Below are 24,943 nucleotides of genomic sequence, written 5' to 3'. Positions count from 1 at the left end.
GGGGGGGGGGGGGGGTATTCGGGGACCTGGGTTGAGAACCACTGGTCTAGTGTGTTGTTAGCATAACATTGCCCAATCTTTCTGGTTGTAACAAAACTGTTCAAATATGGGAGCAAATAACATTTTATTATTAGCACTCAAACACTGAATGTCTATTTTGGGCTGTTTTCCAAACATATTGGTTAAACAAATTAAATTTGACCAAAAAACATTCTTTTTTGGGGCTGGAAAAAATGGCTTAGTCATTTGCTGCCATCACACTGCCATAAGTGTTCCAACAAGAAAGATTGGATGTAATTACATGAGAAAGAAGAGACTGTCCATATTTGATTAAACTGTGTACCAAAATCCTAGTTAAAACAATTTATGGGTATGTTCTAGAATACAAACTCAAACACAGTAGTGTATATATTATATGAGTTACCCACAATGGTTAGCCAAATACATACTTACCAGGAGGATGATAGTGGGCCAATAGTTATTGCTGACATCTAGACAGGTTTCGCCCAATAGTGGCTTGGTCACCAAGTGTCTATATATGGCCCTTCTATAATTATAGAAGTTAATTATAGGGGTATGCCTACATAGGCTAGGTTAAGCCATTATGTCACATGACCACTAATGTGTTCCTCTGATAGGTTAATACTTTAGAAGATGTAGATAAAGGGTGATTAACTGATCAGGTATGCATGTCATTTCCTGTATAATTGTAAACAGGAAAATGTAATAACTACCAAACGCAGACTTAAATTCTTCGTAAACAAAGTCATATCCCAGGCGAGGATAGATGTGCTGTGTCCAGCCCTTAGGATGATGGGGACATCCACAGCATCATGGGGTGGATGAGCTATGTCCATCACATCTGGTGAGTGAACTAAAGTGCATGCAAAGAGCTATGCTGGTATTGGTGTAATGCTGCAGTGGCATCCCAGATGGTTCCAAGGGTATATATATAAAAAAAAAAAAAAAAAAAAAGGGAAGGAAGATGCAGCAGAATTATAACCTTGTATGGGCGAAAGGTCAGGGATACATCACTGAAAGCTCATTCCTTTTCTGTGCTGGCATGATTTAGTCTGGACATTGTTTGTTTTTTATATATTTTTTTATTTACCATATATACTCGAGTAGAAGCCTACTTTTTCATAACATTTTTTTATGCTGAAAAAGCCCCCCTCTGCTTATACTCGAGTGATATACACTTCAATCAATAAGTTTTCCCTGTTTTTTTGTTGTAAAATTAGGTGCCTCGGCTTATATTCGGGCCGACTTATACTCGAGTATATACGGTAGTTTGATGACATTTTTTCCAACTCTCACATCCCAGTTACAAATTAGCCTTTTTTGAATTCTGTATCTGGAAAAAAAATTATTAAAAAGTACTTGTTTCCTAGCACGGCACCCCCGATTTTGATCGAAGTGCATCTTATGCAATATAGCGGCATGCAATTTTTAGTTGTACAAGCACCCTAATGGGTGCGTACACTGTTAAATGCACCTCCATTGTTAACGCCACCCCCACTATCACCGCCAACCCTAAGCGTGGCGAGCGCAGCGAGACACGTCTGTCCTTTTCATACCCCCCACTATCCACGTCGGCGTGGAGTTGACTTTAGTGTGGCGAGCCCTGCGAGGGAACAGATTACTTTACATGTATTCAGCGTTCGCTTGCCACGCTTCGGGCTCGTATTCCGTGTCTGCTCGCCACGCTTCGGGCTCAGTGTGACGAGCCACCATCTAAAATCAACTCCACGCCAACGTGGATAGTGGGGATATGAAAAGGTTGAAGGACGCATACCGCTACGCTTTGGATTGGCGTTGATCGTGGTGGTGTCGTTGACAATTGGGGGGGGGGGGGGGGATTTAACATTGTAAGCACCCATAAAGGTGCTTGTACAATTAAAAAATCGCATCGCATGCCATTTGCTGGCATGCAATATTTCATTGTACAAGCACTCCTGTTAATTTAACGGGAATATCGCATACCACTAAATATGGTATACATTGGGCGCCGTGCTAGGAAACAAGTACATTATTAAATATAAAGCGTAACCAGGCCTAATGTTAGTAGCTCCATTTTCAGCTAACAGACTATTGGTGGGGGGTATGCAATTCTCTGCCGCTAATCCCGATGGGGGAAATAGCGGCGGGTCCCTATTCAACGCCGTGTTTACTGACAGCATTGAAGAGGGATCACGGCAGAACGAGCCCGACTTTAGATGCTGTCGGGCCGGTTCTGCCGATTGCCAAGGATTGTCACGATCGACAGCCGTTTGTGGACACACCCACTTTTCGCCGATCGGCAAGTGGGACATTGAATCCTGTCTGCAGATTTGCTATCAGGCAAAACATAAATATGCCTTGATCACGGCTGTGGAGAGGGATCAACAGCTGTGATCTGGCATTGTATACCCCCTATGGCCGCATATTGTAGCCAGAAACCCTTATCCTAGCAGAACTTAATGCACACAATTTTAACTTACAGAACAATTATAATGTAGCCTCCTCTGCTTAAGAGAGGTGTATGAAGTGTAAGTCTGCAGTCCAAAAAATGCTTATGCATAATAAGGGTATACGATCGCAAGCCACAGAGCAACAGGGAAACAAAGATTAAGTACAGTGCCAACAATACAGTCATACCCATGCCAAGAAGAGCTCAAATAAATGGTTATCATGAAGCCCAGTTTGAATGCCAACTGTGTACAGCAAAAATGTCAAACTTAGCCACAAACTGTGAATGTACACTACATCTGGCTTATTCACTTTGTGACCAAACTCAGAAGACCTTTTACCCACATGCTTCAGAATCCTTAATTTGTTCACTTGTAATACAAATTGACTGGATTTCTGTTTATTGAAACAGATAAGTACAGTACAGCTGTAAAACCATAGTTTTAAGTGTGTGCTACCAAGCAGAGTGAACATACAACCAATAATTACATCTGAGAAATGGTAGATCCTAGGTGGTTGAATTTATAAAAACTTGATAGCTTAAAGTGTCATTTGGGTTTCCATTATTTAAGTCCCACTGTTTACTGGGTCAGGCCAAGCTTCTGCTTCAAAGATTCTGGCATCTCTGGGGGAGGAGGTCGGGGAAGTTTGAAGTAGACCTTCACAGAGTCATAGATGAACCACTGCAGTGCAGTTAAAGTACCAATCATGATAATACGAGCTGTTAGTCCCTTCCAGACTCCTGCAGATGAAATAAGTAGTGCAAGTGAGATTAGAAAAGGAATACAAAACAAAGTTTATTAGAACTAACCAAAGTAGTAAATATTCACCTTTTGGTCCAAGTTTTTTAAGGACTTCAGCAGCAGTGCTTCCCTTTTCTTTGTTCAACACAGAAACCACTGAATCAGCAGGATGAGAGACAATGGCACAGAACACACCAGCTAGAAGGGGAGAAAGCAGAAGTTTAAAATAAATTGAACATATCAAAATACTTATCTAGGACAAGCAAAGAAACAGGATAACTACATTTGCAGTTTTGTACATTATGACACTGCTTTTGGAAATATACAGTACTAAGGGGGGTATTCAATGTGGGGTCATGGCTGTTGAGCTGGCTCGACAGCAGTGACCCTGTCCCGTTCTCGGTCAGTTTAACTGAGAAATCGCAGACGGGATTCAATGCTGCAGGGCAAGAAAGCGGGCGTGGCCATGAAAAATAGCCGGGAATCGTTGAGCCGTGGCTGGAAGCTCGGCAATTCCCAGCAGAACGAGCCCGACTGCTGGTTAAGTCGTGCTCGTTCTGTGAGATTCCTGGCACAATGCTGTCGAGGAAGACCGCATTGTATAGGGCCCAGCAGAAATGGTCGCCGGTGATTGAAATTGAAAGCAAGGGGGGGTATTCAAAGATGGGGTCATCTTACATTGAGTAGAGAACCTACAAATATATGTATACACAAGTTCCCTGTAAATGTTATCTAGCTAAGAAAATGCACTCATAATGGCTGAATCTCCACCCTTTAGTTATCTGTTGTAATAGAGACAATTACCCAACCATGCGCGCATTTTTTGTGCAGCTGGTTTAAGTGTAACATTAGCATTAGGGACCTCACACTATAGAGCATGTTAAGTAACTAAATGCTTGTATGGCAAAAGCCTTGAAACTATGACTAGATTAGGGGCCAGATGCACTAGGCTTCAAAATGTGATACAATGGAGAGGGATAAATAGCAAAACAATCAGCTCCTACCTGCCATGTTAAAGGTTGGGTTTAAAAAAAGTCAGACAGGAGCTGATTGGTTGATTATCACTCTCCATTTTATTACTTTTGATGATTAGCGCTTCTGGCCCATTAGCTGCCTGCAAGTCTGGCATTGCCCTAATGATACTATTGAAGTAGTCCCAGTTCAAAAACCAACTTACCAATATAACCAGCAACAAAGGTCACAACCAATTGCTCAGATTTTGAACATTCACTTCTTGGCTTAGGTACAACGTGCTTATAGAGTGCCTCAACTGTACGCTCAAAGCAAGCAAACTTCATCATGGTGTATGGAATCTGCCTCATCCAGAGAGGAGCAACGCCTTTGTAGAACCTGCACAAAATATAGTAAAAAAAGCGTCACTGTACAAACATACAAATAAGTGGCAGAATACCTTTTACACTTGTTTAAGGTTATCATTTTTCATTGTCCGCACATCAGCTTTGTCCTATTGGTGAGACACGGCACACAGTGGAACTGCAGCCGCTGCCATTAGAACAGAGATGGCTAATGTGAAGGTATGTTATTCTCACATGCCAATGACTCAAGCACCTTTGACTGTACAACCAAAAAGTTGCTGGATGCCACTGAACTGGAACTGCTGGAAGGACCCAGCAGAACTCAGAACGAGTTGGACATCCACAAAAGGTGGATCTAAGGGAGCATGTTTGGTAACAGTTTAATACATACATCTATCTACATTTTAAAAAAAGTAGGCAAAGTCTTCATATTAATTAGGTCTATGAAACTATTTCACTTACGCATAAATTCCTTCTTCAGCATACATCTTAGGGGCCGCTTGCCGCAGTGTGTTTGCATATCCTGGTTGTGTTTGGATGCGCACCTTTGCAGCTTCCATTGGAGCCAGTGCAATATCAGCAAAGAACTCAGCACTGGCAGATGCAGCCAGGTACAGAGATGTGCGCCACAAATAAGTATTTTCCTAAAAAGAGAAAAAAAAAATTGAATCAGATGGTCAGTGTTTTCTGCACATCCCAGCACGTTTACCTGATCATATTGTGTATGAAAACAGAAATTTTTCACAATCTCACGAAAAAAAAAGTGTAACCCTAAAATCCCAATGCATTTCATATCAGACATGTTACAGAAACACTGATGTTTAATTATCTAATTATTAGAAGTCTTACCTCCCCTATAAGATTAGCATAAAAGATTTTGAAAACTTCATAGAATCCAAACTTGCACAATCCCTGCATTGAGTATCCAATAAAGGTTGGAGCCCAACCCTTAGCAAGGCCACGGACACCATCTTCCTTAAGAGTTATCGAAAAGCCTTTGAAGATGCTTTTATACTTTAAGGGGTCCACCTAACAAGATAGAAATACAAGTTTATCCAGTGCAAGGAGAGCAGACAAAGGCTGCAACACATTCAGTGTATTCAGGCATCACAGATGTCTGCACTTGGTCAAACCCTGAAGGTGGGAAATGGGTTTTAGCCACTGCCATCAGGAATAAAGCCAACTTGCAGGTATATTAGTCTCACATGTCAATGACTCAAGCACCTTTGACAGTACAACATAAAGTTGCTGGGTGTCCATTAACTGGAACTACTAAAGCAAATGAATTGCAGTTAGCAGAACACAGCGTAATGTTGACTCCCACAAAAGGTGGATCTAAGGAACATGTTTATAATCTAATAATGATTAAGTGTATACAGTCCTGTAAGAGGTTTTTGCATGCCTTTGGCTAGGAATTCTTAATTCAGTTATGAACATAGCAGCGCCTCATGGTCAAAAGAAAGAAGCACCAATTCCTTCATCCAACCAGTTGGTTGGACTGAATATCTGGTACTGTAATTTGCTCACAAGCCCAGAAAAATGGACAAAAACATACAAATTGTTGACATTAAACAGGATCCAACTACAGTGCCATGTCTGAGTGACCGTTTGTTACTCAGACAGATTGTTTTGGGAGCAAAATACATTTGCATCCATCCAGTACCAGGTTAAGCTTCTCTGATGATTGAAAATGTTTTTTTCTTCTATCTCATGTCACTTTAGGATGAAATGGGACCTTACAGTACATCTTCTGTAGTATTCTTATTACCCATACACATTGCGATGTGTATATGGGTGATCTGTGATAACTATTTTTATACACATGCAGACTACCTAGATCTTGACTGAATGTGCAAGTGGGTGATGGTATCATCACTATGTGGCACACGTTGACGTGTGCTTAATTTCTCAGCGATCTAGACAGAGGGGGAGGGAAGAAAGCAGAAAAAATAAAAAAGCCCTGTGTACACTGGCTAGGTTGCCACAGAATATCTTATATGCAATTATCATATTTTATTTTTATGTTGTAACTAATCTTGAAGTATACTATTTATGCATTTACCCCATTATAAACCTAGACGCACCTTCTTTGCATGCTTTCTAGCTGCAGGACTTTAATGTGAGGGCCCATGACCGTTTTAGAATAGGCAAATATTGTTTGAGTTGCTGGTTCTTTAATATCTAGGGCCGTATTCAATGCGGCTGGCAAGGGGGTTAAACTGCAAGGATCGCTGAAAACAAGCAATCCTTGTTTAACCCGCGCCGGCCGCTCACCCTATTCTACGTTCCAGGAGAATTTCTGCCTGTAAGTACGGTGAAGATTTCCCCAAAGAGCAAGGCTCACAGCTAATGCAGGGAGCCCGCTGCATTTAGCTGTGAGCATCCCTGTTTTAGCAGCCACACACGCTATTTCCCCGCCGCTACAAAAACCTAGCGATGGGGAGACTGCGTGTGCAGTGGATCAGATGAATACAGACCCTGCGAGCTGTGACAGCGAGCAGTCAACACTGATCGCGGTCGCAGCTTGCAAAATTCATTGAATACAACCCCTAGAGCAGGGCTGGGCAACACCGGCCCTCCTCCAGATGTTGAGGAACTACACATCCCAGCATGCCTTGCATCAGTTTCAGCATGGCCACATAGCAAAACTAATACAAAGCATCCTGGGATGTGTAGGTTATTAACATCTGGAGGGCCGGTGTTGCCCAGCCCTGCCCAAGAGCCTTGATGGCTAACCTTGACACTCCAGCTGTTGTTGAACTACACATCCCAGCATGCTCAGCATCAGATTTAGCATGGCCAAAATAGCAAAACTGAAGCAGAGCATGCTGGGATGTGTAGTTTAAAAACAGCTGAAAGGTCAAGGTTAGCCATCAAGGCCCTAGAGTCTGGGTGCAGCAGGTAGTTAACTAGCATCTGATCCATTGTAGTCTGGGCACCGTCAGTCTGCAACAATAGACCAGCATTTTGTCCGCAAAGAAAGGACAATGAGTAGAACTTTAGCTTTTTCCAAACATTTCTGCTGTTTTAAAAAAATAGTTCAAGCTAAAGGACTCCCATGTAGTGAATGGAAAACCATGCGGAATTCTGAGTTACACAGCCATATCCAATGTATATGCAAACACATGCATTACATTACTATACAAAGCACCAGTAACTGATCGTTCTAAGAACTGCAGTGCGTTAGAATACGGTTACGTGATTATATTATACCCACCTGAATGCGGCATTTCACCAAATCCAGAGGTACAACTGCAGTATGAGTTAGACCACAACTGAGGATGCCACCAAAGCCACACATTGCATAGAACTGTGCTGAGCCATATTCACAACTGTATTCGCCTGGATGAACAAAGCAAAACACACCATGCTTTTCTCAGACATGCTTTGCTTCCACAGTGTTTAGTAATAAAACAAATTAGTCAACACTAGTTAGTTTACACAGCAACTACACTCTAGGGTACATGCATACACAAACCTGAATCCTGCATTTAACCAGATCTAGTGGGACCACTGCAGTATGTGTCGTACCACAGCTTATGATTCCACCAAAGCCACAAAGAGCAAAGAACTTTCCAGATCCATAAGCACAGCTATATTCCTCTGTTTCAATTAAAATTCACATTATTAGATTTAAACATTTGCATGAGGTACTAAAAAAAAAAATATATATAAAACTTCATGCGCAAACTACCAGAAAAAGTTAGTGATCTGTGACACAAACTGAGCTGCAGTAATTGTCTAGGGGCCAGATTCAGTAAAGCAAAAGAAAGTAATGGTGTCTTAAACAAACCATGCTGCGATGCAAGGGGAGCACATTTATTTTTTTTCTTAGCAGGGTAAATACTGTCTGCTTTTACATGTAGCTCACAAATATAAAGACTGCTTCATTTTTACACTGCTATTTGGATATAGGTTTAATGACCCCCACAAAAATCAAAGTCTCTGCACAGGTTACATCTGCTTTTTTGCTTTGACAACCAAGCTGAAACCAGCCTCAAGATTCGCTATAGCTGATTTTTTATAAAGGAACACTTTTTAGAAAGCATTTCCTTAAGAAATCATACACATTCTGTTGCGGTAATAACTAGGCAGGAGCACTTGTTATAATCAAGGATATGATCTTACCATCTTATCTAGGTAGGGAGAAAGTAAGTAGGTCTCTTGGTGGGAACACCGTTAGATTTCCACTAGTTATTGAATCGCCCTCGGGCAAAAATAAGCCCAAATTTATACTAATGGACAGAAAGCTGCACAATGTTATAAAACACCAAATCAGGTTAGTTTTAGCTTTGGCTGTCCGCTACAGTCTATAACTGATAGCATTTAGCACACACCTCATTCAGGATTTCTATCTGGAAACAGGTAGGTTAATCGGCTTAGTTAATTACCTTAAGCCAGGTTTACACGATTAAAGAAATCATGAGAAAAAGCAAAAGGGGAGTTAAAGGACCAGATTTGAAAAAACATCCCACATTTAAAGCTTCGGCCTACAGGAGCACGCATCGGTAGTCGTTCAGAATGAGCGATATTGCTGAGTATGTATGGGGCTTTGGTGGGTTTTTCTTTCTGCCCTTATTGTGGACACCTTAGCCCATGATACTGTAATACCCTTTTCACATCGCCGCTAATTACTGGGTTAAAGCCGGTTTGACCCGGTAATTAGTGCAACGTGAAAGGGGTTACTGTGTCCCTTAAATGGGTAGCAACACGGCAATAAGAACAGGTAACAAAGCAGAGTTCTTAGCGATTTGTTGCAGTGTTGCTTGGCGATGTGAACGGGTCGAGGGACCCGTTTCCCTTTCACACTATGGAGGAGGCAGCACTAGCTCTAATCGCTGCCTCCTCCCCGCCCCTGGATGACATAAGCGAACCGGCATTTCTGCCGGTTTGCTGTGGGGATGTGAACATCCCAAAATGCAGGTCCGCACCGGGGCTGAACCGTTTCAAATTCCCGCTGTGAACCTTAATTTTGAGATTTGAAAGCAGCAAAACATTACCCAGGAATCTATGGTGTTTCAATGAGCAGCCGTAGAGGCATAGCACAAGGAAAAGGATTGCAATTAAATAGCTCCAGCCAAAAAAGGCCATGCCTTTTTCATTGCATGGCAAGTATGAAGCCCAACTGAATCTGGCCCTAGAACTTCAGTAAATTTGCAAAATATTAGGGAAAATTAAAATTTGTTCCATAATTTCACATAAAATAATGCCATTACTGAGCGTTTACTGCAACTTTTTCTCTACAAGAAAGTAAGGAAACTAGGTGTATGTGAGGGCCAAAATTATAGCTCATGAGGTGACAGACTGGATCAGCCCTCTGGGGAAGAAACAGGACAAACCAGTAGCCGCTAGATGAGGAGTTATATATATTTTGACATCTTACCTTAAGCTTCAATTTAATAATATGTCACCTGTGTTTACCAAATCAGTATATACAAAAAAACTCCTGCTGACCTTGCAGCAAATGACCTCCTTAACCTTTACTAGTAATACACATTTTAACACTGATAACACACACCAGGCTTGATAAAAGCAGATTCTGCCAATAGAAATAATTGTTAAGACAAAGTACTATAATTTCACATGTCACATACCTTCTTCAGCAGTAGCAGCAGCTGCAAGGCGGCGGACAGGTAGGATCTGGGAAGTGCTACTCTTCCTGGAGGTCACACAATCCTGTCCTAACTGGAAGTGTGGTGCACTGAACGGGTTTACCCGGGCGAGCTGTGCAACAGAGGAGTACATTTCTGCAACTGGAAGTTTAAGGAAAAGATTAGGACATGTACTTTCAGTTTATTGAATATTTGTGGAAAAAAAAGTGATTTCCATAAAGATTTAGTCACGGAACCTCTCATGTATATACCCTGAAGATACAAAGTCAGAAAGATTCAAGTTGTGTAGCATTTCTAGACCCAACAGAACCATAGATTAATCATCAGCACTTGTGACCCGGTACATATTTAGCTCAGGGTATGAAGTTTCTGAAACAAGATTTGTTAAACAGGCCATCAGCCCCTAACCTCACTATGAAAATGCTGCAGCTGTGTTCTGGTGCAAGTGCCATGCGTGCACTAACTAGTTGCAGGTTTTTCCTTGCAAAGCTCTGAGTGCCCAAACTAGTTTGCTTGCCGAAAATGCTGACATTTCAGCTAACTACTCAGTTGACGATCTGAAATGCGTGTTCCCCTACAACTATTTGTGCCAAAACAAAACCATTACAAACATCTGACTACCCCCTAAAGTTTACAATCCACTAGTGAGATATGACTTTTTGTGATTCCTACGCATTGCTGCAATGGATCACATGAATGGACACGTTGCATGGCATTTTCATGGATTGCGATGCGCATTCCCATGCAACCGCAGATTCTATGGCCTGCCATGCATATTCATTGCAGCCTGTAGCCCTTGCTGGGATCTCATGGTACGTTGTATACAAAAGGACTGCCTAAATGCAGCTGCCAGGTGATTTGGCGAAGTACCACATGAGATACCTCACCCTCAATGCAAAGTACACACTAAGATTACCCCTTACAGAACAAAAATCAAAGGGAAGACAGGTGTACTACCTGCTAGTAGTTTAGTTCTAAACTTCACTTCCAAAGAGTACCTCCATATAGTATACTGGGCTGTAGTATGTATACTGTATTTTCTGAGCGATCACAAAACATGAATGGCAACAGCATATGCCACACAATATTGTGAGCTGAACCTATGGTCCAACAGTCCGGTAATAGGGCCACATACACCCCGAAATTATCAGGTCAACAACCCAAGATCTTTCAGGGCAGGATAACAATTGTACAGTGAGCCCATAACGTGTGGGGTGTATATGAACTCACTATACTGCCCCTTTAAACCAGAACACATGAGTTAAGGCCCCATCCTTTAAGGCCTTGATGGCTAACCTTGACACTCCAGCTGTTGTTGAACTACACATCCCAGCATGCTCTGCATCATATTTAGGATGGCCAAATAGCAAAACTGAAGCAAAGCATGCTGGGATGTGTAGTTCAAAAAAACCTGGAGTGTCAAGGTTAGCCATCAAGGCTCTTGGGCGAAGTTTCGCTGGCAATACCCAGTCAACTCACCCGGCAGCTGGATCACATGATACATTGTATGCAGTATTTCTCCATACAAAAAGGTTTCCATGGCAGCCCATCAGATACGCGATTGATACGAACGGTGCACAGGATTGCAGTTCAGTCACAGAAAAAGGACATACTATGTGCCAGTTGTCATGCAATCCATCACAGTAGTGCATCTGAATCCCATGAAAACAAGCCATATCGCACTAGTGGATGGGGGCCTGAACACAGGTCCCATGAACTTCAAAACTACATTTCACCTGATTCTAAAGGGGCATACACACAGATGTGTGCTAAGCAATTTTGATATAAACTATTTAGGGTGGGCGATTTCCTGGTGTCCAGATCTCCAATGGAGAGCACTTAAGGGGTGTACACACGGAGCAAATTTGTGCTATTTTCTAAGCAATCTGACTAGACTGCTTAGAACGTAAGCACAGATCTCTCCGTGTGTATGCTCCGAGAAATTAAATATATCTTGCTAAATCAGTGCATGCAGTCCCAATATAGTTAGATTGCTTAGCAAATGACAGCAAATCTCTGTACAGAATGAGAGATACTGATCGCAATCTCTCATTCTGAACTACTACCTGGCCTTTTTTGCTTAAGCAAAATTGCTAAGAAAAATTGCTTAGCAAAATTGTTTAGCACAAATCTCTGCGTGTGTATCTGCTCTGCATGGGAGATATTTACACCAGCAAAATTGCTTAGCACAGATCTCTACATGCGTATGCCCCTTTACACATGCAGGTTTGTGCTAAACAATTTTGCTTAAGCAAAGAGGCCAGCTAGTGGTTCAGAATGAGATTGGAATCAGTATCTCTCCTTCTGTACACACACACACACACACACACAGATTTGCAGTCATTTACTAAGCAATTTGACGAGATCTTGACTGCATGCACTGACTTAGTTGGCAGGAGATAATTTACGAGGCATACACACAGATCTATGCTTACTTTCCAAGCAATCTAGTCAGATTGCTTAGAAAATACAAAATCGCTCGTTGTGCATATCCCTTAAGGTGCGTACACACAGGGGCAATTTCAGCACATATCGCTGGGAATATGGTCGCTGAGCGATCATATTGCCAGTGATTTGTGTGTGCTGTCGGCGATGAATCGCCGGGTGCACGCTCCCGTGTGCAGCCCCTGATGGTCGCAGGAGCTTGCTCCTGCGATCAGCTATTTCCCTGCCTGTTCCCCCGGCAGAGTCTCCTGATTATCAGCGACCATCTCTGGTCGCTGATGAACAGGAGAGACACTCAGCAATATATTGCTGAGCAATATATCTCCCCCGTGTGTACGGGTTATTAACACTTATAGAATGATTGACACCTCAAAGCATGCGAATATATTTTTCATACATACACTTGCACACTACAGAGTATGATATATGTAACGTTCCACAAATCGGTAGTAGAACTTCAAAATGTTCATATGCACGTCACACCCCTTACAAGTACATCACGATAAAGGAAGTGAACGCATCAGGACCAAGGTTGGGAAGGACACCGAATAGATTACAAGTAGCAGTCACATGCCTCCACGCACAGCAGTGCACCCATTACAGACACAGAAGCAATGAGACACATTCGGTCCATGCGGACAGGGCCCAGGGCGCACATACTCGCAGCACGGACTACTGCAGTGGTGCAGAGATTGCGTTCCCTCTGTGCGCCGGCCACCGGCGCGTTCTCATGGGCTCATGTCCTACATGCAGAACAACTACCGAGGCGATTACCCAGTGTACTGCGGCCTGAACACCGTCACTCACCTAGAAGATGGCGCTCACTCAGCCCTCGCCGGCTAACAGAGAACGAACGTCCTCCAGACCTAATGAATTTGTCCTTCCGTGACGTCACTGACCCGCCCTGCACCCATTGCGTCGAGATGATTGGCTTACGCATATTACGTCACGAACAACCCGATTTTTCCATTGGCCGTTGCGGCGTGGAGGAAGGGCGGCGCTGGTCTCGTGACGTACAGTATCAGGCGCTCTTACGTAGAGTACGAACGTAACGTATCCTCAGTGCTAGTGAATGTGGATAGAGCTGTGTGATCGCTGCCAATGTCATAGTACGAGGTCACCGGCTTGGCTTCTGTATGACCCTCATGTACAGTACAGCACACTGCCGTTCATGCTAGAGAACACTGCTGAACAGTATTTCAACGCAAATGGCAATGCCAGAAAGGTGCAAGAGGCTCTATAGAAGGTATTTGGCTATTTTAAAATTAAATGCATACCCTCCAACATGACCCTCTACATTAGGTACAAAATGCTCTGTTCCTGGACTTCCCTCTTAATTTATGATTGCAGTCACCTGTGTTGAACTAGTTAATTTATAAGAAAGGTGTGTCAACACAGGTGACGGCAATCATATAAGTCAGAGGGAAGTCAGGGTTGCCGACCCTCCCGGAATTTCCGTGAGTCTCCCGAAAATCAGGTCCCCCTCCCGGCCCCCGGAAGGGTGGGCAACCCTCCCGGATTCAGGGGTGACCCCCACTGACCCCCGGATCGCGGCATTAAAATGCCGCAATCCTCGGGTCTCAGAGGTGGGGGCGGAGCTAAAACGGCACAATCGCGTCATCGGGGCTTAGTGATGTCACTCACAAGCCCCGCCCCCTGAGTGGCTGCTGAATCTCTCCTCTCCGGGCTTCTCCCGGAGAGGAGAATCTTAAAGTCGGCAACCCTGAGGGAAGTCCCGGAACAGCATTTTTTTACCTAATGAATGGGTCATGTTGGAGGGTATGTTGTGGTAAGCACCATTGAGAGACGGCTTTCATTTTTGAAACACAGCCTGTAACATGGCAGTTATGATGGTGCGCACACACTGTGCGATTCCCGCCGCTGATATCAGCGGCAGCGGGAACCTGGCAGCCATACACAATTGCCAATGCCAGCATTCTGAAGCATAGCCAAGGGCGTAACTACCGTAGTTGCAGGGGGTGCAGTTGTCATGGGGCCCAAAACTGTGAGGGGCCCACCTTCCCTGTCAAAGTGGCATGTGTTATATACATTTTTCATGATTTTGTGGTACAAATGGGCCCTTACAAACTTTTTCTACGGGGCCTGCAAATTTCTAGTTTCGCCCCTGATAGCCATTGTTAACCCCTTCACGACATATGACGTATATATACGTCATATGTCGGTTGCGGGGGAATCAAGCCAGCTCACGGAGTGAGCTGGCTTGAAAGAGAGCAGGTAATGGCTGTATATTACAGCCAGGTCCCTGCTCTCACGGCCACGAGCGGCGAGTTCGCCGATCGTGGCCGTTTAACCCTTTAAGCACCGCGGGCAAAGCGCCCGCAGTGCTTAAATAGCTGATCGGAGGGGGGGCGCCCCCCTCCGGCGCCGATCGGGGCCCCCGCAGCAAGATCGGAGGGTGCCGATCGGTTGCCATGGTAGCCAGGGGTCTAATGTAGACCCCTGTGCTGGCCGTGTATGCATAACTATTACATCCTGCCTCAGGCAGGATGTAATAGGAAGTGCATAAAATCACTACGTTCAGCCATAGAGCTCTATGGCTGAACCTAGTACAGGCGATCGCGCCCCCTAGTGGTCAAGTACACTAGGGGGCCTTGTAGTAAAAGTAAAAAAAAAAAAAAAAAAAAAGTTTAAAAATAAAAAAAAAATAAAAAAATATTAAAAGTTCAAATCACCCCCCTTTCCCCATTTCCCAAATAAAAATAAATAAAAAATAAAAAAAATAAACATATTTGGTATCGCCGCGTTCCTAAAAGTCCGATCTATTAAAATATAACATTAGTTATCCCGCACGGTTAAAGGCGTAAACGGAAAATAATCCCCAACGCCAAAACTACGTTTTTTGGTCGCATCGCCTACCCAAAAAAAAATAGCTAAAAGAGATCAGAAAGTCGCCCATATCCCATAATGGTATTAATTAAAAAGTACACTTCAGCCCGCAAAAAATGAGCCCTCACCCAGGTCCGTAGGTGGAAAAATAAAAAAGTTATAAGCCGCAGAACATGGCGACGCGACGCAAATTCGAAAAACCGTAACATATTCTATTTTTTTTTTTAGACGTAAAACGTAACGAAAACTATATAAGTTTGGTATCACCGGAATCGTAACGACCCATAGAATAAAGATAACCCATCATTTTAAACGAACTATGAACTCCAAAAAAACCGTAACCAGCGCAAAATTGTGGAATTGCGTTTTTTTTTTCTTTTTACCCCACATTGAATTATTTCCTGATTCCCCAGAATATTATACGGTATAGTAAATGGTACCATTAAAAAGTACAACTTGTCCCGCAAAAAAAAAGCCCTCATGTGTCTATATAGCCGGAAAATTAAAAAAGTTACGCTAATTTGAACGCAAGGAGGAAAAAAAAAAAAAAATTACCTTAAAAGGCAATGTCGTGAAGGGGTTAACAAACCAATTCCTCATCTGTGCATGCACAGACGACGTAGGGGGTCGATAACTATCCAGAGGAGCAGGCATCGGCTGTTGGGCAGTGTTTCCACTATCCTGAAAATGAGCACTGCACCAACCAGAAGAATGTGGATGAGAGATCCCAGACATGGGGACATGGGGATCGCAGACAGTTCTAAGTATCCAGGATGAGCAGTGGATGTTTCAGAATGTCCCGTGCTACATTTTTCTATATTTTGGAACTACTGTCCCATGCCATCACGAAGCAGACCACAAAGTTCAGGAAGCCCATTGAGCCCAGCAGGAGGTTAGCAATTGCTATTTGGTGGTACGCTACCCCTGGAGAGTATCGTGCACTCTCTTGTTTATTTGGTGTAGAAATTGGCACAGTGTGCAAGATTGTGTACCAAGTCACACGTGCATTGCTGCAAACCCTATACCAGCGCTTTATATCCTTGCCACAAGGACAGTGACTAGAGGACATTGTTAAGGGATTCAAGAGGTGTGGATATCCTCAGTGTGGTGGAGCAATCGATGGTACCCACATTCCCATCATCGCCCCCCGTGATAACCCAGCAGACTACTATAACCGCAAGCAGGGCCGGCAACAGAAATCTTGGGGCCCTGTACACTGATATTTCTGGGGCCCCCCCCACGTAAATCCAAACCCACACAACCCTCTTCTGCATGTACCAATAAATGTATTGCCAAGACACTGGAATACTAGAAAAGAGCCGGTGATGTCAGTAATTCCCGTCATCTGTTCATGTGTGGCGGCTGGGCTCACTAGCAGTCAGGGCGCTATGCCTGCGAATGCCATAGGCCTGCACAGCACATTATATTAGGGGGTGCACCATCAAAGGGTTGTGTCTAGCACCGCCTATTGGGCTTGTCTCACACTGTATCACCACCAATAAGGCGTGTCTACCATCATCTATTGGCACTCGCATACAATATAAACCGTCTCTCAGCCGCACCATAATCTTCTGCATATTTTCAGTTATAATCTTCTAATTACTCTGTGTAACAGCACATGCAAATAAAGTTACAACCATATGGATGACGCAGGTATGTAGGGATATGAATGACGCAGGTATGTAGTGATATGGGTGATGCAGGTGTGTAGTGGTATGAGTGACGCAGGTAAGTAAGTGAGACCAATTGCGGTAGGGGTCTGCTATGTGTTGGCTAGGGAATGACATGACAGTTGGATGAAGAATACATAAAACTCCACACAGAGTTTCAACAAAAATAAACAATAAGCACACAGCGGTGCATCAATGGCCACCTCCTTACTTCCCCGACACTTCCTTGACAACATTGCAACAACAAAGCAAAATTCCCCTTTAAGTTTTTAACCATCAACTACATACTACTCTGTTGTCATGATTCACTGGAGTCTTCGGTGGTGTAGCTAGTGAATATAACACATGGCGATGTATGGGGTAAAAGGCAAGCATGAAAAGTGCAAACATGTGTCACAGTAGTTGATATGACAAAGTGGCTAATTCTGTGGGGCAATGCATGCGACAAGATATATATATATATATATATATATATATATATATATATATATATATATAAATACTTCCAGAGGACTGGCACTCCCGCCCAAAACAAAAGTACAATCTGCCTGGTGCCTTCAATGCTGTTGTAGATACGAGTAGAGATAAGAGCGGCACTCTCAGGACTTGTTTGAAGAAATGACACTGCAACAGTGTTTAATCTACAATTCGGCTTATTCATCAGGAATACAAACAGTAACAAAGAGACACCTTAGCCATACAAATGTAAATGAACCGCGTGCAGGGGCCCATCTGATTGGCGATGACGTCAGTAACAGTGAGCCGCCCCACTGTCTACCGCATCATATTCAGAGGACAACGTGAACGGTGCAAAAAACCATCACCATGGTGATAGAAACAAAATATATCAAAGCTCGCCATGGGCATGAGGAATTAACATTATGAATAATAACAGATTAACATAATGTAACATTGGCAAAATGCTGTATAACATCTTAGTGTTAAATACGCATACCGTATGTTTGAAACATTTAAGGCAATAGCAACATATTATTAGAAAATAAATGCATGATGATACAAGGTACGAAAATGACAAATAATCACTTCAGGGGATGGAAATGATAGACATGACTACAGAAAGCATGAAAAAGACAGGTATTCGTTCAGGCCAGCCGGATAAATGGTGTTTAGTTGTGCAATCCATTTAGCCTCCCGTTGCAAAAGAATTTTGGGTACTTGTTTCCTAGCACGGCCACAACGATCATAATCGCGGTCATCGGGGGTAAAATCGGGGCCATCGCGGGCATCGCATGCGCAAAAAAATCGGGTGCGATGGGCCAGACGCGATGCCCGCGATTTCCCCATAGAGAACAATGTTAAATGCCTCAATTTACCCGCGATGACCACGATTTCCCATAGGAAACAATGTGAAATGGCTCAATTTACCCAAATTATCATAGGAACAATGGTAAATGGGCCAAAAACACCCCTGAACATTGAAATGTCCCCCCAAAAGTAGTTTACGCCACCACGTGATCAACGTGAACCCGAAGCGTGGCGAGCGCAGCGAGCCCGCGAGGGGCGGCGGTACGCGTCCTCCGACCTTTTCATACCCCTACTATCCACTAGGGCGTGGAGTGAGAATAGAATAGTGTGGCAAGCGCAGCGAGCCACCGAGCCCGAAGCGTGGCGAGCGGACGCGGATACCTGTGAAGCCCGCGAAGGGACGCGTTTACCTGTGAAGGTATCCGCGTCCCCTCGCGGGGCTCGCTGCGCTCGCCACGCTTCGGGCTCGGTGCGCTCGCCACACTATTCTATTCTCACTCCACGCCCTAGTGGATAGTGAGGGTATGAAAAGGTCGGAGGACACGTACCGCCGCCCCTCGCGGACTCGTTGCGCTCGCCACGCTTCGGGTTCACGTTCATCGCGGGGTGGCGTGAACTACTTTTGGGGGGACATTTCACTGGTCAGGGGGTTTTTTTGGGCTTTCTGGCCCATTTACCATTCTTCCCTATGATGATTTGGGTAAATTGACCCTTTTAACATTGTTTCCTATTGGAAATCGGGGTCATCGCGGGTAAATTGAGGCATTTAACATTGTTCCCTATGGGGAAATCGCGGCCATTGCGGGTGGACCATTTAAGCATTTTTAGGCGCACACGACGCGACCGACCCGATTTTTCACTGTTTTCAATGCATTTCAATGGAAAAATCGGGGGCATCGCGTCGGTCGCGTCGCAGGCCACTATAATTACCCCCGATGGCCAAGATTTGTGGCCGTGCTAGGAAACAAGTACCGAATTTTGTCTCTATTTCCCCCTCTGGGGTTCGCAGGAACATGGTATATCATTTTATATCGGATCTGTGATAGATTGTGCCCGTGCTCTTTGAAGTGCTTCGCTACAGGCTGTTCTATAAAATTACACGCTAGGATGAGGCGTATAGCACTTCTGTGCTGGTTCATACGCTCTTTAAACTGGCATGTGGTTTTACCCACATACAGTTTTGAACAGGGACATTTAATGTAGTAAACTACATGTGTACTGCTGCAGGTTAAAGTGTGTTTGATTTGCATTCTTTTACTGCTATGTGGATGAGGGAAGGAATCTCCTGTTTCGAGATAGGAGCAGGTAACACAACCTGTACATTTGTAGTTACCTGGTTTGCGTTTCAGAAAATTTGTTTCCCCTTGTTCTTGCTTATGGTTAGAAATATCAGTATGCATGATCGCATCTTTTATATTTCTTTCTCTTTTGTGACAAGAGAGTAGACGTTTATTTTTAAGCAGGGACAGGTTAGGGTTATTCTGTATGAGAGGCCAGTGTTTTTTAGCCACTTTATTGAGCGCTGGGCTCGCTGTGGAATATGTGTTGACCCATGTGACATATTCACCCGTATTTTTAAGGGGTTGCTATGCCGGTAATCTTGGGCACGCTAGTGCTTTTGAGATGGCATTTTCAAGAAGAGCATTAGGGTAACCTCTCTGCAGAAATTTAATTTTCATGTTACACATTTGTTGAAGTTCATCCTCGGGATCATTGCAAATTCTATGAACTCTAAGGAATTATGAGAATGGTAAACCTCTTTTAAGAGGTGCTGGGTGGAAGCTATTGGCTGCCAGCAGTGTATTGCAATCAGTTGGCTTAGTATAGATTGAGGTGATTATTTGGTTATGCCTTTTGGTTACAGTTACATCAAGAAAGTGTACACAGGTTTCATCAATTTCAAAAGTGAACTTAATGTTAGGATCTGCGGCATTTACTACCGTCATCATGGTTATAAATTCATCTTTGGTACCCACCCATATTATGAATACATCATCTATGTAGCGGGTAAAGAAGTGTATTTTGCTGTTGTGACTTTCATTGGAAAAACATAAAGCTGCTTGCATAGGCTGGTGCGACGCAACTTCCCATCGCACACGCCTGTATTTGTTTAAAGTACATTCCATCAAACATGAAATAGTTTCTGTCCAGAGCTAGAAATAAAAGTCTAATGAAAAATGGTATATGTGGTCCCACATACATCTCAGAAGAAGTGAGTAAAGTACATACCGCTTCAGTGCCTCTGTCAATGGGGATATTCGTATAAAGACTTTTGACATCTGCAGTGCACAAGAAGCTGTTTTCTGGTAGGTCACCCAACGTTTGTAGTTTTTCAAGAAAGGTACTAGTGTCCTTAAGATAAGTTCTTTCTTGTTGCACCACCGGTTGTAGATAAAAGTCTAGGTATTTCGCGACTCCATAAAACAAGGAGTCCCTTGCAGAAACAATCGGTCTGCCTGGTGGGTTAAGTCTGTTCTCCCAACATGGGTGTACATCAAGCTCAAGCAACTAAAGGCATGACAGACATCTATCCGATTGAAACGCCTGGCTTCCAGCACATATCCCTACTGAGAGGAGAACAGCTCAGCTTGTCGGACAGCGACGTAGATCGCATATTATTCAAGGATAACCTGGCACAAAACACCAGTGAATGTGCCACAGTGGAACAGTCTTTCTACAAACTTCTCAAACTTAAGAAAAAAGAAACCGACTTCTATTTGCACGGAGTCTCACTTTCGGACTACTACAGGGATAAAAAAATCCCCAGAGTCTTCAGAATACACAATATACCTACAATCGGCAGATATAATCCTGACTACTGTCGGAGGTGGGCAGCAGTCCTAAATAAAGCCTCTTTTGATTTGATTCTATTGGTGATAGAGGAGTCACAGAGAGAATTGGGCATAATCAGAGACAAAATCAAAACTCTGGAACACGATTGTCTCCCAACCCTAATATCCGATACATCTGAGGATTGGAACACTAAATTGTCCGCACAGATTGATAAATACAAGCAAGAGCTGATCAAATTTAAGACTGAGAAGTTTGACAAAGTAACCAAAGATTACTTGGAGAATCGAGTATACTCCTCGGTAAATAATACCAGCAGCTCACAGCAACAGGGACGCCAAAGATTTGCCAGACGAAGAAATCAATATCCAATATCGTACAGATAGTGACCGCGGCATATTGTCCAGCAGTGACCAAGATTCAGCACCAAGTACCTCCTCTGGTCAGTACCCTTTAGGTGTTCGAACCAGGGCCCAAATACAAAAAGGCCCAGAACACGTTGTGGCAAACAGTGCCAGAGGGAGAGGAAAGCGCACAAAGAACAAGAAATAAACGTCCACAACCTATCCTCAAGAACACTCACAGCAGATGAAATGGTGGTACTGAGCAAAGGGCTTAGTTTTGTACCGACAAACAAGCACAATGAATTTGACGCATTGGTACAAACCAATCTATTTGCAAGACAACTATGACTTAGAGAATTCTACAACAACAAATCTGAGAACACAGATAATATCAACAAAAATCCTGTTAAAAAGAAAAGCAGTTTTGATCCGGTATCGACCAATCCAGCCATTAAGGCATATACCAACATCTTGACGCATGAGATTAAAACACAGAGCAAAAACAAAAATTACAGAAATAACTTGAGCAGAACTGAACAAGATGCACTAAAACAGCTAGCAGATTACAAAGACATTGTAATACGACCAGCTGATAAAGGGGGTGCCCTTGTGGTCCAGGATGTCCAAACCTACCGTGAAGAAGCCATGCGGCAACTCTCTGATGCCGAGGTATACACCAGATTACCAAAGAATCCAACTGGAGAATATGCCAAAGAACTGCAGGAGCTCCTATCGGAAGCAGTCACCAATGAATGGATCTCACAAGACACTGCAGCGGCTCTACAAGAATCTCACCCTAAAACGCCTTTGTTTTATACTATCCCAAAATTACACAAGGACAGACTTAACCCACCAGGCAGACCGATTGTTTCTGCAAGGGACTCCTTGTTTTATGGAGTCGCGAAATACCTAGACTTTTATCTACAACCGGTGGTGCAACAAGAAAGAACTTATCTTAAGGACACTAGTACCTTCCTTGAAAAACTGCAAACGTTGGGTGACCTACCAGAAAACAGCTTCTTGTGCACTGCAGATGTCAAAAGTCTTTATACGAATATCCCCATTGACAGAGGCACTGAAGCGGTATGTACTTTACTCACTTCTTCTGAGATATATATGGGACCACATATACCATTTTTCATTAGACTTTTATTTCTAGCTCTGGACAGAAACTATTTCATGTTTGATGGAATGTACTTTAAACAAATACAGGGGTGTGCGATGGGAAGTTGCGTCGCACCAGCCTATGCAAACAGCTTTATGTTTCAAGTTGAAAACAACCTGTTTTTTTCCAATGAAAGTCACAACAGCAAAATACACTTCTTTACCCGCTACATAGATGATGTATTCATAATATGGGTGGGTACCAAAGATGAATTTATAACCATGATGACGGTAGTAAATGCCGCAGATCCTAACATTAAGTTCACTTTTGAAATTGATGAAACCTGTGTACACTTTCTTGATGTAACTGTAACCAAAAGGCATAACCAAATAATCACCTCAATCTATACTAAGCCAACTGATTGCAATACACTGCTGGCAGCCAATAGCTTCCACCCAGCACCTCTTAAAAGAGGTTTACCATTCTCACAATTCCTTAGAGTTCATAGAATTTGCAATGATCCCAAGGATGAACTTCAACAAATGTGTAACATGAAAATTACATTTCTGCAGAGAGGTTACCCTAATGCTCTTCTTGAAAATGCCATCTCAAAAGCACTAGCCTGCCCAAGATCACCGGCACAGCAACCCCTTAAAAATACGGGTGAATATGTCACATGGGTCAACACATATTCCACAGCGAGCCCAGCGCAAAATAAAGTGGCTAAAAAACACTGGCCTCTCATACAGAATAACGCTAACCTGTCCCTGCTTAAAAATAAATGTCTACTCTCTTGTCACAAAAGAGGAAGAAATATTAAAGATGCGATCATGCATACTGATATTTCTAACCATAAGCAAGAACAAGGGGAAACAAATTTTCTGAAACGCAAACCAGGTAACTACAAATGTACAGGTTGTGTTACCTGCTCCTATCTCCAACAGGAGATTCCTTCCCTCATCCACATAGCGATAAAAGAATGCAAATCAAACACACTTTAACCTGCAGCAGTACACATGTAGTTTACTACATTAAATGTCCCTGTTCAAAACTGTATGTGGGTAAAACCACATGCCAGTTTAAAGAGCGTATGAACAAGCACAGAAGTGCTATACGCCTCATCCTAGCGGGTAAACTTATAGAACAGCCCGTAGCGAAGCACTTCAAAGAGCACGGGCACAATCTATCACAGATCCGATATAAAATGATATACCATGTTCCTGCGAACCCCAGAGGGGGAAATAGAGACAAGATTCTTTTGCAACAGGAGGCTAAATGGATTGCACAACTAAACACCATTTATCCGGCTGGCCTGAACGAATACCTGTCTTTTTCATGCTTTCTGTAGTCATGTCTATCATTTCCTTCCCCTGAAGTGATTATTTGTCATTTTCGTACCTTGTATCATCATGCATTTATTTTCTAATATGTTGCTATTGCCTTAAATGTTTCAAACATACGCTATGCGTATTTAACACTAAGATGTTATACAGCATTTTGCCAATGTTACATTATGTTAATCTGTTATTATTCATAATGTTAATTCCTCATGCCCATGGCGAGCTTTGATATATTTTGTTTCTATCACCATGGTGATGGTTTTTTGCACTGTTCACGTTGTCCTCTGAATATGATGCGGTAGACAGTGGGGCGGCTCACTGTTACTGACGTCATCGCCAATCAAATGGGCCCCTGCACGCGGTTCATTTACATTTGTATGGCTATATAAGGTGTCTCTTTGTTACTGTTTGTATTCCTGATGAAGGTTTAGTTCAATAAACCGAAACGTAGATTAAACACTGTTGCAGTGTCATTTCTTCAAACAAGTCCTGAGAGTGCCGCTCTTATCTCTACTCGTATATATATATATACATACAGTATATGTAAGGTAGCACACCCCTCCCCAAACCAACCTGTGTGGTTGTGTTCTTTATGGGCTGCTCCCTCCATGCGGAGAGAGTACCATGGCAGGTGGGTGGGCTGAAGACACGGCGCATCTTGCAGGATAGAGACAGCGGGGGTGAGTCTGTGCAGTGGTGCTGCTGGAGGCTTGGTGCGGGCAGGAGGCTCGGTGTGGCAGGCAGGAGGCTCAGGGGCAGACGTGGCTGATGCTCGGCAGTGTGACCTCAGACGTCACACTGCGCACAGCTGGGAGGGGGGCTGCTGCGGTGGATGGTTACAGTCTCTATTCTCTCCAGCCGGAGAGACCCGGCGGTGGTGGGTGCATGTCTACACACAGATGCGGGAGGCGAGCGGCATAGTAGACGGCTGCAGGGGTAACAGCTTACACCCAGACGGGCCGCGGCCAGCCTCTGGGGCCCTGCAGATCGCCGGGGCCCGTCACACATGTCCCCCTT

At 43.5% G+C, this 24,943-nt stretch overlaps 1 protein-coding gene and 2 non-coding genes across 3 annotated transcripts; all 3 read right to left on the bottom strand.

Annotated features, from left to right (window-relative positions):
* Positions 1-2,832: 2,832 nt before the first annotated feature.
* Positions 2,833-13,519, bottom strand: SLC25A3 (solute carrier family 25 member 3). The gene is made up of 8 exons (XM_083182304.1): positions 13,372-13,519; positions 10,102-10,260; positions 7,725-7,849; positions 5,357-5,536; positions 4,970-5,151; positions 4,369-4,541; positions 3,279-3,389; positions 2,833-3,190 (listed from the first exon to the last, which is right to left on the bottom strand). The coding sequence occupies exons 1-8, from the start codon at positions 13,502-13,504 to the stop codon at positions 3,030-3,032; spliced, it is 1,224 nt and encodes a 407-aa protein (XP_083038430.1). The 5' UTR covers positions 13,505-13,519; the 3' UTR covers positions 2,833-3,029.
* Positions 4,634-4,877, bottom strand: LOC146076858 (small nucleolar RNA SNORA53). The gene has a single exon (XR_014474249.1). It is a non-coding gene; the product is annotated as a small nucleolar RNA SNORA53 (small nucleolar RNA).
* LOC146076860 (small nucleolar RNA SNORA53) lies at positions 5,620-5,856 on the bottom strand. The gene has a single exon (XR_014474251.1). It is a non-coding gene; the product is annotated as a small nucleolar RNA SNORA53 (small nucleolar RNA).
* Positions 13,520-24,943: the final 11,424 nt, after the last annotated feature.

Source organism: Crinia signifera, chromosome 4 (genome assembly GCF_055691185.1).
Source record: "Crinia signifera chromosome 4, ASM5569118v1, whole genome shotgun sequence".
In the NCBI taxonomy this organism is placed as follows: domain Eukaryota; kingdom Metazoa; phylum Chordata; class Amphibia; order Anura; family Myobatrachidae; genus Crinia; species Crinia signifera.
Note: the sequence above shows the minus strand (reverse complement) of the source record. Positions and strands in the feature narration are given on the sequence as shown.

What these genes read in the sequence shown, in the direction of transcription:
- SLC25A3 (XM_083182304.1), bottom strand. Translation starts at nt 13,504, where the DNA reads ATGCGTAAGCCAATCATCTCGACGCAATGGGTGCAGGGCGGGTCAGTG. An exon ending in TGCTGCTACTGCTGAAGAAG is followed by an intron (nt 7,850 to 10,101) that starts GTATGTGACATG and finishes TTGTTCATCCAG; the next exon opens with GCGAATACAGTTGTGAATAT. An exon ending in TGGTGAAATGCCGCATTCAG is followed by an intron (nt 5,537 to 7,724) that starts GTGGGTATAATA and finishes CTATCTTGTTAG; the next exon opens with GTGGACCCCTTAAAGTATAA.